Consider the following 13,516-nt stretch of genomic DNA (forward strand, 5'->3'; position numbering starts at 1 on the left):
AAACCAGTAAATAAGAAAGAACATCTTTACTTCATCACTTAGATCATAAAGGATAACATTGACTTATTAGAAGAAAATAAGGATTACATTCCATTTAGGAATTAGGATATGTAGAGGGGGAAGTGCTAAATTTGCCCCACAAATGTACGCATCAGCCATAAATTGCCCCACAAAACTAAACACATCTGCACAAAGCACGCTGCTTCACATTTGTTTCATCCAACTTTCCCCAAGATCACCTCATCATTCCTCACATCATTTAACAAGTATATAGTAATCTACAAATATAGCAAGATACACTATTGCAAAATTTTGGATCACAACAACTACATAGCTGATCAAACTCTTCTTTGAAAAAAGAAAAGAAAAAGATGATCCAACAAAAAAAAAAAGCTTAAATATGAAAGATATTTACATTACACACGTGATCGTCAATGGGTCATGGCAGACACAGTCGTGTATGGCCATGGCCCCTAAAAGCAGTAAAGAATACAAAATAAATGCCAACCATAGTCCAAGAGAAAAATAAAGCTAGCCTATATTTGTAGACCTTGTCTTCAGCAGTCTGGAGTGCGAGCTTAGTTTTTTTCAGCCTTGCGCTTTGCTATCCTTAGGAGCTCCCGTGCTTCTGCTTCCTTTGCATGAGCTTCATCCCTTTCATTTCTTGCAACTACGGCCTCGGCCTTATATCGGGTAAACCTTTCATGGACAAGTGGTGCTGTTGCACGGCCACGTGGGCATGTGTTCTTGTCCAACCATTTGAAGAACTTACATGCCTGATCAGAGTCCTGCATACAACATTGAAGGCATATAAAAGATGGTTAGCAAAGACAGTAAGAATATGACAAGTCAAATATGTAACGACAATAAAATCATGTAATACTAACCGGCGACCACTGTTGACATCCATAGAACCTCCTACCGAAATTACGGATAGATAGGGAGGTCCTTTCCACACACCGATCCATATCGCACATATGGCCACTAGAAGTGGACTCATAAGTAGTGGCAGAAGACATATTACAGGCTGCGAAAATGAAACTCATGCAATAAGTCCAATAATAACACACTGGCAGGAGACATATTATATGTATATTTAATGTTCAATTAGTCTCAAAACAAATATAATTTGAACAATTATTGAATTACATAGTCAACGACTCATAAAACCTTTGTCTAGCCTAATTGCCTTCCTGTTGCTATCAGTACCTGGTCTGCTGAAATAAGATTGAATATGAGACATCCCAAGGAGTTCAAGAGCATCCAATTGCTTCTTCAGGATTAAGATGGTTGCAAACAGAAACACATTAAAATTGAATATAATAATTTAAACAAAATATTTAGGCCTTTCACTAAAGATAATCACGACTAGTTGAGCTCTATCAGATAGGGTCCTTTCAGTCTGAAATACTTCGATGGGCCTACTGGAAAGCAAACTTGTGTGTCCCAATTGAGAAAATCCATCTAATTCTTTGTCATATTATCTTTGACTCCATTTTGATTCCAGAAAATATTCTCTACAGTCCCTACAATTTAATATGGGATAAACCAACCTAAGACCTAATAAAATAAAGATAATCACCCCATGCAAAAAGTGCAGTGCGCAAACATGTTAAAGTGCATAACCTGGTTAAATACATTTAAAGAGACCTAACATGGCCAGTTAGGAACTTAGTCACAATTGCATCAGGAAATACATATCAAGAGAATGCGATAGATATGATTTATGCTACATTGCTACTGCATTGGACAAAAGGTCACTGATTAACTACCTAACCAATAATTTCCCTTTCTCTTTACACTTTTTGTTTGAATGGTTATAATGTAAATATATATATATATATATATATATATATATAAAATTTGCTCCTCAACATGGTGACTGATTTTGAGATTCACCAGAAGCATTTCAAATTGTCAGTGTCCTGGTTATGAGCTTTTGGCTGAGTTCCTTTATTTATGATGTGTGGCTTGTAGATCCTTCAAATGTTCCACAGAAAAGTTCACCCTGAAAACTCAATAGCAACTCAAAAGTCTAACAAGACCCAAAAGACTGAAAACAAGAAGAAATTAACCCATAACGGGGACTATCACAATGGAGATCCGGTGCCCCCAAACGAAGAAATAGTGTCATATCCAAAAATGGCACTTTCAAAGGAGAGCATACGACGCTACAAGAGCCAATCTAACCCACCGCAGTTTATACTCAGCAGCAGCGATTCAAATGGGAACAGGGAGCACTGGATCAAAACAGATGCAGACTGTAAGTACAGATTTATCCTCCATCTCCAAAATCCATTATGGAACAGGAACACTATCTGGTTTTATAACTTTGTGGTTATCAATAAAAAAAGCTACCTGATTTATGTTTATAGAAGTGTCTACATTCTACAATTCTATGAGAAACTTGTGCTTTTATTTTTACAAACGTAGATCTTCCTAATTGAGGTCCTACTGTAGATTACATGATTGTAGAATTCAAATGATACAAAAGGACAATTGGAAATCAACCCATTCTCTTCAATTTGTGACCTTGCTGCACATTGACTACATGTAATAGTACTGGTTTGACTCAAAGTACTGGATTATGATAAAAATGATTTTTTTCATAGATAAACAAATGATAGATAAAAATGATTTCATTAACAAAAATTTAATAAGCCTAGTATTATGCCTGTTCTGGCACTTATTTTTTCAGTAACTATCCTCATTTAGTTCTTTGTGTGCATTGTAGACCTAGTGCTGGAGCTCTAAAAGGCAGAAGTAGCAGTTCGGTGTAGTTTGTCACCCCTGAGCAGTGAGCAGTGAGCGTTGAGCAGTGATATCATCTTTATAAGAATCACCTTGTTGATGATGGTTGCCAATGGCATTATGTGTTAATTAGCTTGAGTTAAACAATTAAATAAAAGAGGCACTCCTCTTATAAGCCTATCTATGAGTGATCAATTTTAAATGTAAGGTACATCTGTTTCAGTAAGTAATCATAATTTGGCCATAATGGCATTGTAACTATAAATTTGAATGTATCTTAGAAACGCCTAAATTCTTCTTGCGCTACTGGAAATTTTTTTCCTAGGCAAATGAATCATCAAAGAGGATTAGGATCCTCTAGAGTTCCTAGGATGATTATACCATTAAGTTATAAAAATTTTGTCCATCCAACGTAAAATTAGTAGATTGAATTTAGTCACATACTCAACATTCAAACAAATATTAATTAGCATTATTTTGTTATCTATTTAAATTATTGATAATGTGGTAAAATCGAATCCATTTGTTTCACCATTAATGGATAGAATTTTAAAAACTTCACAATGGAATTACCTAAGAACTTAATCCCATCAAAGAAAGGCAATTGAAACACAATTGTCAAATCTGCCTTATGTAGTGTAACTTACATATAATCTCCCTTCAAGGGGCGGAGCCACGTATATACTAGGGGCGCGATGCCCCCACTCCCAAAAAAAAAAAAAAAAAAAGTAAAAATTTACTGTAGTAAGTAAAAATTAGAGTAACAAATAATATCACTAAAACATAATTTTCACACAAAAGTAGACATGAAAATATATGAACATCTATGCAAATTATTGACAAAAAAAATTGTTCAAGGACCAGAGGGCTTTTTCAATACATAAACCCATACCCATTGCCAGCTTTCAATCAAATACAAAGGTCAGAGGGCTTTTTCCCACAAACACAGACAGTATTATTATTAAAAGTATAGAACAACTAGCAGATCTACAAAATAGGAAAACAAAACCCTTTCAGCAACAAACATATTTAAAAAGGAAATGGGTCACGACAGAGGAATACCTGAGCTGAGCTGAGTGAGGGAGGGAAGCATTGCTTTGGATCGGAGGAGATCATCCGTGACAAAATGGGGAAATGGGTGACATTGGTGTTGTTGCTTGTCGGCGCCGCTGGGAAATGGGTCACGACGGAGGAGATCGCGCCGCTGTACACGTCGGAGAGTTCGATGTTGTTCACTGGTGAGTGGTGATGGTCCTAACGAGGCAAGAAAGCTTGAGAAATTTTAATGGGTTTGGGTTTCCTCGTCGGCGCCGCTAGGAAATGGGTCACGACGGCGGAGATCGCGCCGCTGTACACATCGGAGACTTGGGCGTTGTTCACCGGTGATGATGGTATTGACGAGGCGAGGGAGGTTGAGACATTTTTCTGGGTTTGGGTTTCTACTTTGGGAGAGAGACAGGGCTGAAGTGGAAGGGGAAATGAGAAAAAGAGAAATATTGATGGGGATGAAAATGGTATGCGGGTAACAAAACAGAAGTGGTTTGACACAGTAACAGTTGTGGGGTCCATGAATAGTGTGAAAAATATTGAGTAATAGAAATTGGATGGTGAAGGCAAATGGATGTGAAAATTTGAGTGATGAGTTATGAGTGATGAGTGATGAAAATTGAGTGACGGAAATTGAGTGACCAAATTTTGTTGGCCAAACAGGCTCTAACTAAGCTAATCTCTGTCCTATACAAAATTGACTCGTTTAACACACTTCACATGTATAGTAAATCACGTGCTTACGACGTGTAATGGAGATAATCACTTAAACTACAAGTGCTTTGTGATATGTGAACTAAGAACGATTGCCGTTTAGACAGAAGATTTCATTCTGCAGATTAGAGCTCCTGCAGCACTTTTGCTCTTCTTCTCATGTGAATAGAACGTGAGTGTGAAGGTTGGTGTGTGCATTATTTGTGAAAATTTTGTGTTGCCGTGTATTGAGAAATAAAAATCCGCTGCTGTGTACATTGCGGAAATGACTTTCTTGTGTTTAGTGATCATGTGACTGAAAATGAATGACACAGCATGTGTGAATGACATGAAATTTTTATCATAAAGTTTACCAAATAATTATAATAAAGCGTAGGTTTCAGTTGGCTCAACTGATAAAGTCTCTGATGATTGTATAAGAGATTTGGAGTTCAATCCCTGTTTATATCAAAACTGATTGGTGTCTTGGTCTGATGATAAAGAGTTATTATCAGGAGCAAACGCCATAAGTTGAAATTATCTCTTAAAAAAAAAAAATACAAAAAAAAAAATTATAATAAAGCTTGTTGACTTGGGCTGGGCTTTCATTAGGCATGGGCATGGACTACATGTGTTGATTGGGACTTCCAGAACGGTTTTGTTTACTATTATTGCTTAGGGTTCAGTAGTAGGATATCTGGGCTGTAGCTTTTTCTAATTTTTTTTACTTGGGCTGGATATGGTTAAAGGATTTTTTTAATGGGTTGGGCCGAAAGAAAGGCTTGGGTTTTAAGATTTAGCAAGGTCATGGATGTGGCTTGTTTTAACTTTTATGAAAGGGCAAGTGTTGTAGGATTGCTGCTTGGAGTCCAGAAGTTAAGGGAGGCTAATACTATCAAATCATGTTGAAACTGCCAAATCAATTGTGTTGAAACTGGAAAATTCTTAGGCTGCCAAATCAACCCAGAAATTAAGCTGCTTATTATTCAAGAAGTTACATCAGAGTCCACCACTGAGAGAGAAACAGATACAATATTCTTTGGAAAGAGTTAAAATACAAATAACAACAAAGGAACCAAACATTTAGGAGAACTTCTTATCAATCGAGTCTCCCAATTTATTCAATTAATCAGCACAAGCACACCACTTATTGAACGCAAGAACGACATGTGAAAGAAAAACAAGTATCCTCATGGTGATCCAAATAGAAGATTAACATAATCATCCACCAACAACTCTCTTGCTTTTGCCCAATGCCACATCAACACAAAGGGGCAGATGATAATGAAATCTATTACAAGTCCAAGTGTAAAAATCTTCAGCATTTGTTTGAAGGAAAGCTAAATTAAAAGTAACAAAATTGAAAAGAAAGACATACCTAGAATACACAAATGCTTCAGTCACGTTTCACTCAGCTCAGGCTGCCAGTGGCCTCCTGTGTTCGTGGGAGGGTAGCCAGTGCCTCCAAAAATTTGGATCATTCTTTATTTGTGAGGTGAAATTGTCTTCCATATTTGGCAACTTCAATTCTCGGAGACTCATTAAGTGCTTCAAACCGTTGAAGACCTTTAAACTTTTGCAGCCCCTGATCTCTAGCTCCCTAAGTTTTTGCATTGCTTCTTCCTCCACCTTCAGCTTTTCTAGGTTCTTTAGATTTCGAAGTCTCAAAACTTGAAGTTGGGAAAAGCTCTTCTTAATGAAAAGTATCTGTTTTCCTTCGTAAGAGTCAGAGTAGAAACAGAGTGATTTAAGACTGGAGAGACTCCCCAAAATTTGCATTGGGTCATCCTTAAGCCCCGAGGCAGACAACCTAAGGTCAGACAGATGAAATTCAGAAGCGTCTGCAAATAGGTTTTCGATGGATTGCATCTCTAGCTTTCCAAACAAAGATAGGGTGGAGAGATTTTTAAGCCTTGACAATCCTTCCAAGTGAAGATCATGAGCATCACCGTTCTCGTCAACTGATCTCAATCTCAAAGATTTGAGGTATTGCAGACCTTTCACCCAACGGGCCAATTCTTCTTGCTGAGGCAACTCCAACTGGAACGCTAGTCCTAGCTTTGTATGGTTGTTTAGCTTGTTCAGCCCATTCTTTATAGCAATGAAATCATCCAAGAATAAACCCCACAACGTTTTTAGATTCTTTAGGGAACTGCTCCTTGATTGAGACACAAATTTACTTCGATGACTCTCGTTCAAGTATAGGTGTTGAAGTTTCTGCAACTTCCATATGGACTTAGGCAGAGTTCTGACATAAGTATACTTCACATCGAGGTTTTGGAGGTTCAGTAAGTTGCCTATGGATGATGGAATTTCCTCAGGTAAGTCCACCTTAACCCTAAATACATCAGCTGAACTAATTTTCCGATGGTGTTGGGCAATGCCTTTACGAAGAAACTTCCCTATATCTTCTCCAGGGTTATTTCCTTCTCTAGTGTCAAATGAGAGATAGGAGAGACCTCTGTAACTTTGCTGAAATTTTGGTGAATTACTACCCTTAACATGAATATCATTATAAATTTCAGACTTTTGGTCAAGGAGATCAACAAGATGATCCTGTGAATTCTTACTTTCAAACAAGAACTGTTCTTCGAGAGCACTGGGCAGACGACATGTCTTTACTTACCCTTTAATAATTTCAACCGCTTGAATTAAGTTGAGATCAATCAACACTAACAAATAATCCATTGCAACTAGTGATGTAGGACAACCTAGGCTTCCCACCTAGATTAGTCCCACTGTAAAACCTTAGGCTTCCCACCTAAGGTGTTTGGAATCACCACCAAACAAATCAATGAAAATAATCTCAATAATAATAATAGTTTGTAAAATACAAAAGGAACCGTCTAGAGCTTTATATACAGCTTCCAGGAATCATAATGATAAAGATAAACTCTCTTAAACAAATCCTAAACAATCTCAAATACTAGTACGATAATCCTAACAATCTCAAATACTAATCCACTACTAAAGATAAACCCAAATAAAGATAACATAAATGATAAAGATAATCTCCACAGATGTGTCATCAAGTGGTGTCCGAACCAACTCCCCTGGGGTGGGAGAAACTCGACCCCAAGCTCATAAGGATCAAGTGACATCAGAACAAACTCCATCAAGCCACAAGCTCACTGGATCAGCATGGCGCCTCCGTCGACGCTCATATGTGCGAGTGATAGGAGGTAGAGATGAGGTGGTAGCAAGTGTATCCAAGTAAGCCTCCAAAAGAGCAGGATCAAGCTGCTGCAACTCCTCTCTAGTGATCCATGTATAGTCAGAATCAGGCCGTCCTCACCAGCGAACCAAGAAGCGCTGAACTGTTCCATCCCTAGTGAAAAGAGACTGCTCATCCAAAATAACATCAAAAATATCTTTATGTGCCTTTTGGAAACAAGATGGTGTAGGGCTAGGGACAGGGTTAGCCAAAGAAGAAGAGAGAGGATCATCAAAAGGGTCATAGGGAATAACTGCTGGACCTTTAAAAGCAAGTAAATTAGCAATATTAAAAGTAGAACTAATACCATAATCTAAAGGTATATCAATCACATAAGCATTAGGTCCAAGTTTCTTTAATACCTTGAATGGGCCAGCACTACGGGCCTGCAGTTTCTTAACGGTTCCTGAAGGATACCGTTCAGGCTTGATACGAATCATAACATAATCTCCTACATCAAAGTCTAAATGACGTCGATGTAAATCAGCCTGAGTCTTATACTTAAGATTACTAGCATGAATTCGTTTGTTGATCTCTTTATGCAGCTCATGCATGTGACTAGCAAACTCTACTGCAAACACAGAAACCCTATCATGTGAGGACATTGGGAGAAGGTCTAAAGGTCTCCTAGGTGTATAACCATGAACAACTTCAAATGGGCTCATACCTATGGACTTATTGACTGAGTTATTGTAAGCAAATTGGGTTACAGGGAGTATAGATTCCCAAGTCTTACCATTCTCACCTATGAGACACCTTAAAAGATTTCATAGACTCCTATTGACAACCTCAGTTTGACCATCAGTTTGAGGATGGTATGCTAAGGAGAATTTCAACTTTGTTCCCATCATGTGCCAAAGGGCCTTCCAAAAATAGCTTATGAATTTAACATCCCTATTTGACACAATTGATTTAGGCAACCCATACAACTTAACAATCTCATCAAAGAAAATGTTGGCTACCTTAGATGCATCAGAAGTCTTAGAGCATGGAAGAAAGTGAGCCATCTTAGAGAACCGATCTACCACTACAAGGATGGAATCAAACTTCCTAAGGGTACGGGGAAGACCTAGTATAAAGTCCATGCTAATATCCTCCCAAGGACGGTATGGAAATGGTAAAGGAGTGTAAAGGCCAGTATTTTGCTTGCAATGCTTAGCCAGTTGACATTGACGACATTGACCAATTATTTTGGCAACATCCCTCTTAAGACTTGGCCAATAGAATTGCCTCTCTACCTCTTCAAATGTCTTATCACGTCCAAAATGTCCTGAAAGTCCTCCCACGTGTACTTCCCAAACCAAAAAGTCTCGAACTGATGTGCGGGGGATACAAAGCTTATTGGCTTTAAACAAGTAGCCATCTCGGATGATAAAATCATCAACAATCTAAAGATGCTTAGTCTTAAGTGTAGTGTACACTTCTCCAAAATCTGGGCAAGATTCATACTCCTCTTGCAACTTCTCAAACCCTATGACTTTTGTGCTCATCACAGAAAGTAAGGTGACTCGGCGACTCAAAGCATCAGCTACCTTATTCTCAACACCAGATTTATGTCTCAAAACAAAAGAGAATCTTTGCAAAAACTCAACCTAAGGGACATGCCGAGCATTTAATTTCTTTTGGGAATTGATGTGGCGGAGAGCATCATGATCCGAATAAATGAAAAACTCATGGGGTGTCAAATAATTGCTCCAATATCTTAAAGCTTGTACCACAACATAGAGTTCTTTGTCATATGTTGAATACTTCTTCTTAGCCTCATTTAATTTCTCACTAAAGTAAGCTATAGGGTGACAATCTTGGCTAAGAACCCCTTCTATGCCTACACCAGACGCATCACATTCCACTTCAAAGACCTTATCAAAGTCTGGTAGGCACATCACCAGTGCTTCTGTCATCTTCTTCTTGATTTCTTGAAATGCTTGACCAGTAGCATTGGACCATTGGAATTTGCCTTGCTTCATACAATCAGTGATTGGTGCCATGATTGTACTAAATTCGCGTATGAAGCTGCGATAGAAAGTTGCAAGCCCATGAAAACTACGAACCTCATGAATGTTCTTGGGTTTGGGCCAATCCACTATGGCTTTGACCTTTTGTGGGTCAGCAGAAACTCCTTTAGATGAAACCACAAAACCTAAGAAAATGACACTATCAGTGAAGAAAGAGCATTTCTTTAGGTTGGCATACAAGTTTTCTCTCCTCAAAGTGGAACAAACTTGTTTAAGATGGTCCAAATGTTGCTCTTTTGAGTTACTATAAATGAGGATGTCATCAAAGTACACTACCACAAATTTGCCCATGAAAGGCCTTAGTACTTGTGTCATCATTCTCATAAAAGTACTAGGAGCATTTGATAACCCAAAAGGCATTACAAGCCACTCATATAGACCATCCTTTGTCTTAAAAGCAGTCTTCCATTCATCACTTGGGCGAATCCTAATCTGGTGGTATCCACTTTTCAAATCAATCTTTGAAAAGATTGTGGTTCCTGACATCATATCAAACATATCATCTAACCTAGGGATAGGAAAACGATACTTCACAGTAATCTTATTAATTGCGCGACTATCCACGCACATTCTCCAGGATCCATCTTTCTTTGGGGTCAAGAGTGCAAGGACTGCACATAGGCTTAAGCTTTCCCGCACAAATCCTTTGTGCAAGAGCTCATCCACTTGTCTAACCATCTCATCATATTGAGGAGGGCTCATTCTATAGTGGGGCAAATTTGGGAGTGCTACTCTCAGGACAAGATCTATGGTGTGTTGAATATCACGCATAGGAGACAATTGATTTGGAAGCTCCTTAGGGAAAACATCTTGGAACTCTTGAAGTACTGACTGTACTTCTTTTCTTGGTTCTTCAAAGTTGTCTAGTGCAATTTCCTTAACAACCAAAGCAAAGATGATGGAGTCTTGATTGACAGCTCTTTCAAGTTCTTTTGGACTAATGAGGTTCATACTTTGCTTTTTGGGCTCTTCTCTAGCCTTACTTGCACTAACAAACTTAGTTTTGACTGGGTTAAACTTAATCCTTTGTCCATTGTGCATGAAGGAACAAGAGTTCGAGCGACCATAAAGAGTGACATCTAAATCATAGAGCCATGGTCGTCCCAAAATTATGTGTCCTACATCCATTGGAATCACATCACATGAAATCTGAGCCCTATATGAGAGGATATGAATAGGAACAAGACACCTATCCTTGATGGTGATAGATGAATCATATACTCAAGAAACCTTATAGGGCTTAGGATGGGCAACTAACTTCAAACCTAGGAGGGAGACAAGTTTAGAAGAAACTGCATTAATGCAACTGCCACTGTCAATGATAACCTTGCAATTTGTGGTTCCACACTTGACAAAGGTTTGGAAGATAGTATTTCTTTTCCAATCATCACTTTCTTCAGACTGTGCTAGAGCTCACCTAACAACACTCATTACAGGAGTATCAAGACTACCTTTGTTGAGGTTATCAAAAGATGGTAGGGCTTTAATGCAAGCTAATTGGGTGGGATCATCCTCTCCTATTTCTACAATGTCTTCAATGTTAGGCTCATAGACTACTTCTTCTACCTCTTCCTTTCCGTCCAATTCTTCAATCAACAAAGTCTTATTAGGACATTGGGTAGCCATATGACCAAAACCTTGACACTTAAAGCACTGGATTCTAGAATTTGGCCTAAATGTCTCTCTAACCACACTCTTCCCTTTGTCCTCTAGGCGTAAGGGCCTATTGTTGGGATTTGGTCTAGTTTGAGGACCTTGTTGGTATCTACCCTGAGGATTTTCTTCTATGTGTAAGGGTCTGTTGTTGAGATAAGGCCTATTTTGGGTACCTTGGAGGTATCTACCTTGGGGATCATCAAAATTGTTGCGAGGCAACATGCGATTGTCAAATCTCCTTCCACCTTGGGGCCTAGGGATCAACTCTAAATCTTGCACTAAGGTATAAGCATCATCAAGAGTTGAGATTTGTCAAGCCACCAATTCTCTTTGAAGATCATAATTGAGACCTTTCCTAAATCTACTCAAGGTAATTGGCTCATCCTCAGTTGCATTGCTACGTATCCTGTACTCTTCAAATTGTTCTACATACTCAGTAGCAGACCTATTGTCTTGTCTCAAATCATGCCATTGATCCAACAAGTTGCCTTGATGAGAGACTGGGAAGTACTTTTCATTGAGCTTGGCCTTCATTTCTTCCCAAAGAGTTATGGGTGGTTGGCGGGTCTTACAGAGGTGGTTGACACTATCCCAATGGAGTTTTGCTATTCCTACAAGTTTCATTTTGGCAAACCTAACCTTTCTATCCTCAGACAAGTCATACCACTCAAAAAAATGCTCCATCTCTTGCACCCAATCATTGTAAACTTGAGGGTTCCTAACACCATCGAAGGTAGGGGCCTCTACTTTGATATGCTTAGCGGAGTTGTCTTCATTGTCTCTATGGTCTTGCCTAGGGTGAGGGCCATGCCTATTATTATTTCTTCCATTATGTGCATTTTCCTCGTCATACCTAGCCTTTAAGTGGCCTAGACGGGCAGTAAGCTCTGCAATGGCTTGTCTTAATTCATCTTGGGGAGGAGGATCCGTGTTTATGCGGGATTGTGGACTAGACTGGGATTCAGAACTAGACTCTGATTTGGAATTAGACTGTTCTTCAGAACTAGTTACTAGATGACCACTACGCAAATGCATGCAAAGAGATCAACAAACTAATTCTAGCAAGTGAATAGTAAGGATAATACTCAAGTTAAATTATAAGTGAAGAGAAGTCATGAATTCCAAATGTTGTTGCATTCAAGCAGTACTAGCTTCAACAAGAATTAAATTAAAAAGGACCTAATTATGACAATGTGATTAGGCTAGTTCAACCACTAATACTGAGAAGTAATTACTTTAAAGGAATTTTTTTTTTTTGGGATTGTTTTTGGGTTTTTTTTTGTGTTTTTTTTTTTTTGGGCTAAAATAAAATATTGAAAGAAAATAAACCAGCAGCTAAAATAATAAATTCATGTGAAAATTTAAGCAGAACAAAGGACAAAGGCAATAGCATGTTACTGAAGGTAAAGTTTGAGGCACATAGTAGACATATTGATATTAAATCCGAAAATGCATTTCAATCCATTAAGTTTGGAAAGTCCACACCTTGGTTAGGTTGACTTAACAATCTGGGCCTCACTGGACAGTGGGTCACGCTACTAATCAATGGGGAAATTGGGCCTCATGTGTAGTGTAGTGGAAGTGGAAATTTGGTTTGTTGCTGTTGGTCTTCACGTGGAGTGCACTGGGCCCTTCTTGAAGCTTTTGCTTGACCTAAATTGAATGTTTTTTTTTTTTTTTTTTTTTTTTTAATATAATAATACAGTAAAGAGAGACTACAATATAAAACAAAAGTCTTATATGCCAAGTTCAAAACTAAACACCGAAACTGAGAAAATAGAAACAACGTAAAACTAAAAGAGACGACGGAGCAAACACGAAATAGCTTTGGAGTTGATGGTGAAGAGATGGCTGGGCTCGTTGGCGATGACTGTCAGCGGCACTCGAAGGTCGAGATCGGAGCTGGTGAGTCAGATCTCGGAACTCGTGAAGCGGCATGGTGGGAGCGAAGTTGATGGTGTTTCGGCGGCGGGTTGTGTGATGGCGTCATTTTGTTGGTGGGATCGGCGGCTTTGATGGTGGGCTTTCAACTCTTTTCTGTCTCTGTCTCTGATCTGGTGGGAGTGAAGTTGTGAATCTGAAAAAAAAAAAAAAAAAAAAAAATTTTTTTTTTGGTTGGTTTATGGGTTCTGTGATCAGA

At 38.6% G+C, this 13,516-nt stretch overlaps 2 protein-coding genes and 1 long non-coding RNA gene across 4 annotated transcripts; 1 reads left to right on the forward strand and 2 right to left on the reverse strand.

Annotated features, from left to right (window-relative positions):
* Positions 1-322: 322 nt before the first annotated feature.
* Positions 323-3,864, reverse strand: LOC126724892 (uncharacterized). 2 transcript variants are annotated; one of them, XM_050429322.1, is made up of 3 exons: positions 3,814-3,864; positions 888-1,027; positions 323-776 (listed from the first exon to the last, which is right to left on the reverse strand). In XM_050429322.1, the coding sequence occupies exons 1-3, from the start codon at positions 3,842-3,844 to the stop codon at positions 579-581; spliced, it is 369 nt and encodes a 122-aa protein (XP_050285279.1). In that variant the 5' UTR covers positions 3,845-3,864; the 3' UTR covers positions 323-578. The 2 variants fall into 2 exon arrangements, with proteins under 2 accessions (XP_050285279.1, XP_050285277.1); XM_050429320.1 differs by having other exon boundaries at positions 323-788.
* On the forward strand, positions 1,917-3,016 carry LOC126724893 (uncharacterized). Its single transcript, XR_007655142.1, has 2 exons — positions 1,917-2,263; positions 2,735-3,016. It is a non-coding gene; the product is annotated as an uncharacterized LOC126724893 (long non-coding RNA).
* Positions 3,865-5,655: 1,791 nt separating the features above from the next.
* On the reverse strand, positions 5,656-7,369 carry LOC126727692 (disease resistance protein PIK6-NP-like). The gene is made up of 3 exons (XM_050433618.1): positions 7,354-7,369; positions 5,870-7,112; positions 5,656-5,782 (listed from the first exon to the last, which is right to left on the reverse strand). The coding sequence occupies exons 1-2, from the start codon at positions 7,367-7,369 to the stop codon at positions 5,908-5,910; spliced, it is 1,221 nt and encodes a 406-aa protein (XP_050289575.1). The 3' UTR covers positions 5,656-5,782; positions 5,870-5,907.
* Positions 7,370-13,516: the final 6,147 nt, after the last annotated feature.

Source organism: Quercus robur, chromosome 5 (genome assembly GCF_932294415.1).
Source record: "Quercus robur chromosome 5, dhQueRobu3.1, whole genome shotgun sequence".
Classification (NCBI taxonomy): Eukaryota; Viridiplantae; Streptophyta; class Magnoliopsida; order Fagales; family Fagaceae; genus Quercus; species Quercus robur.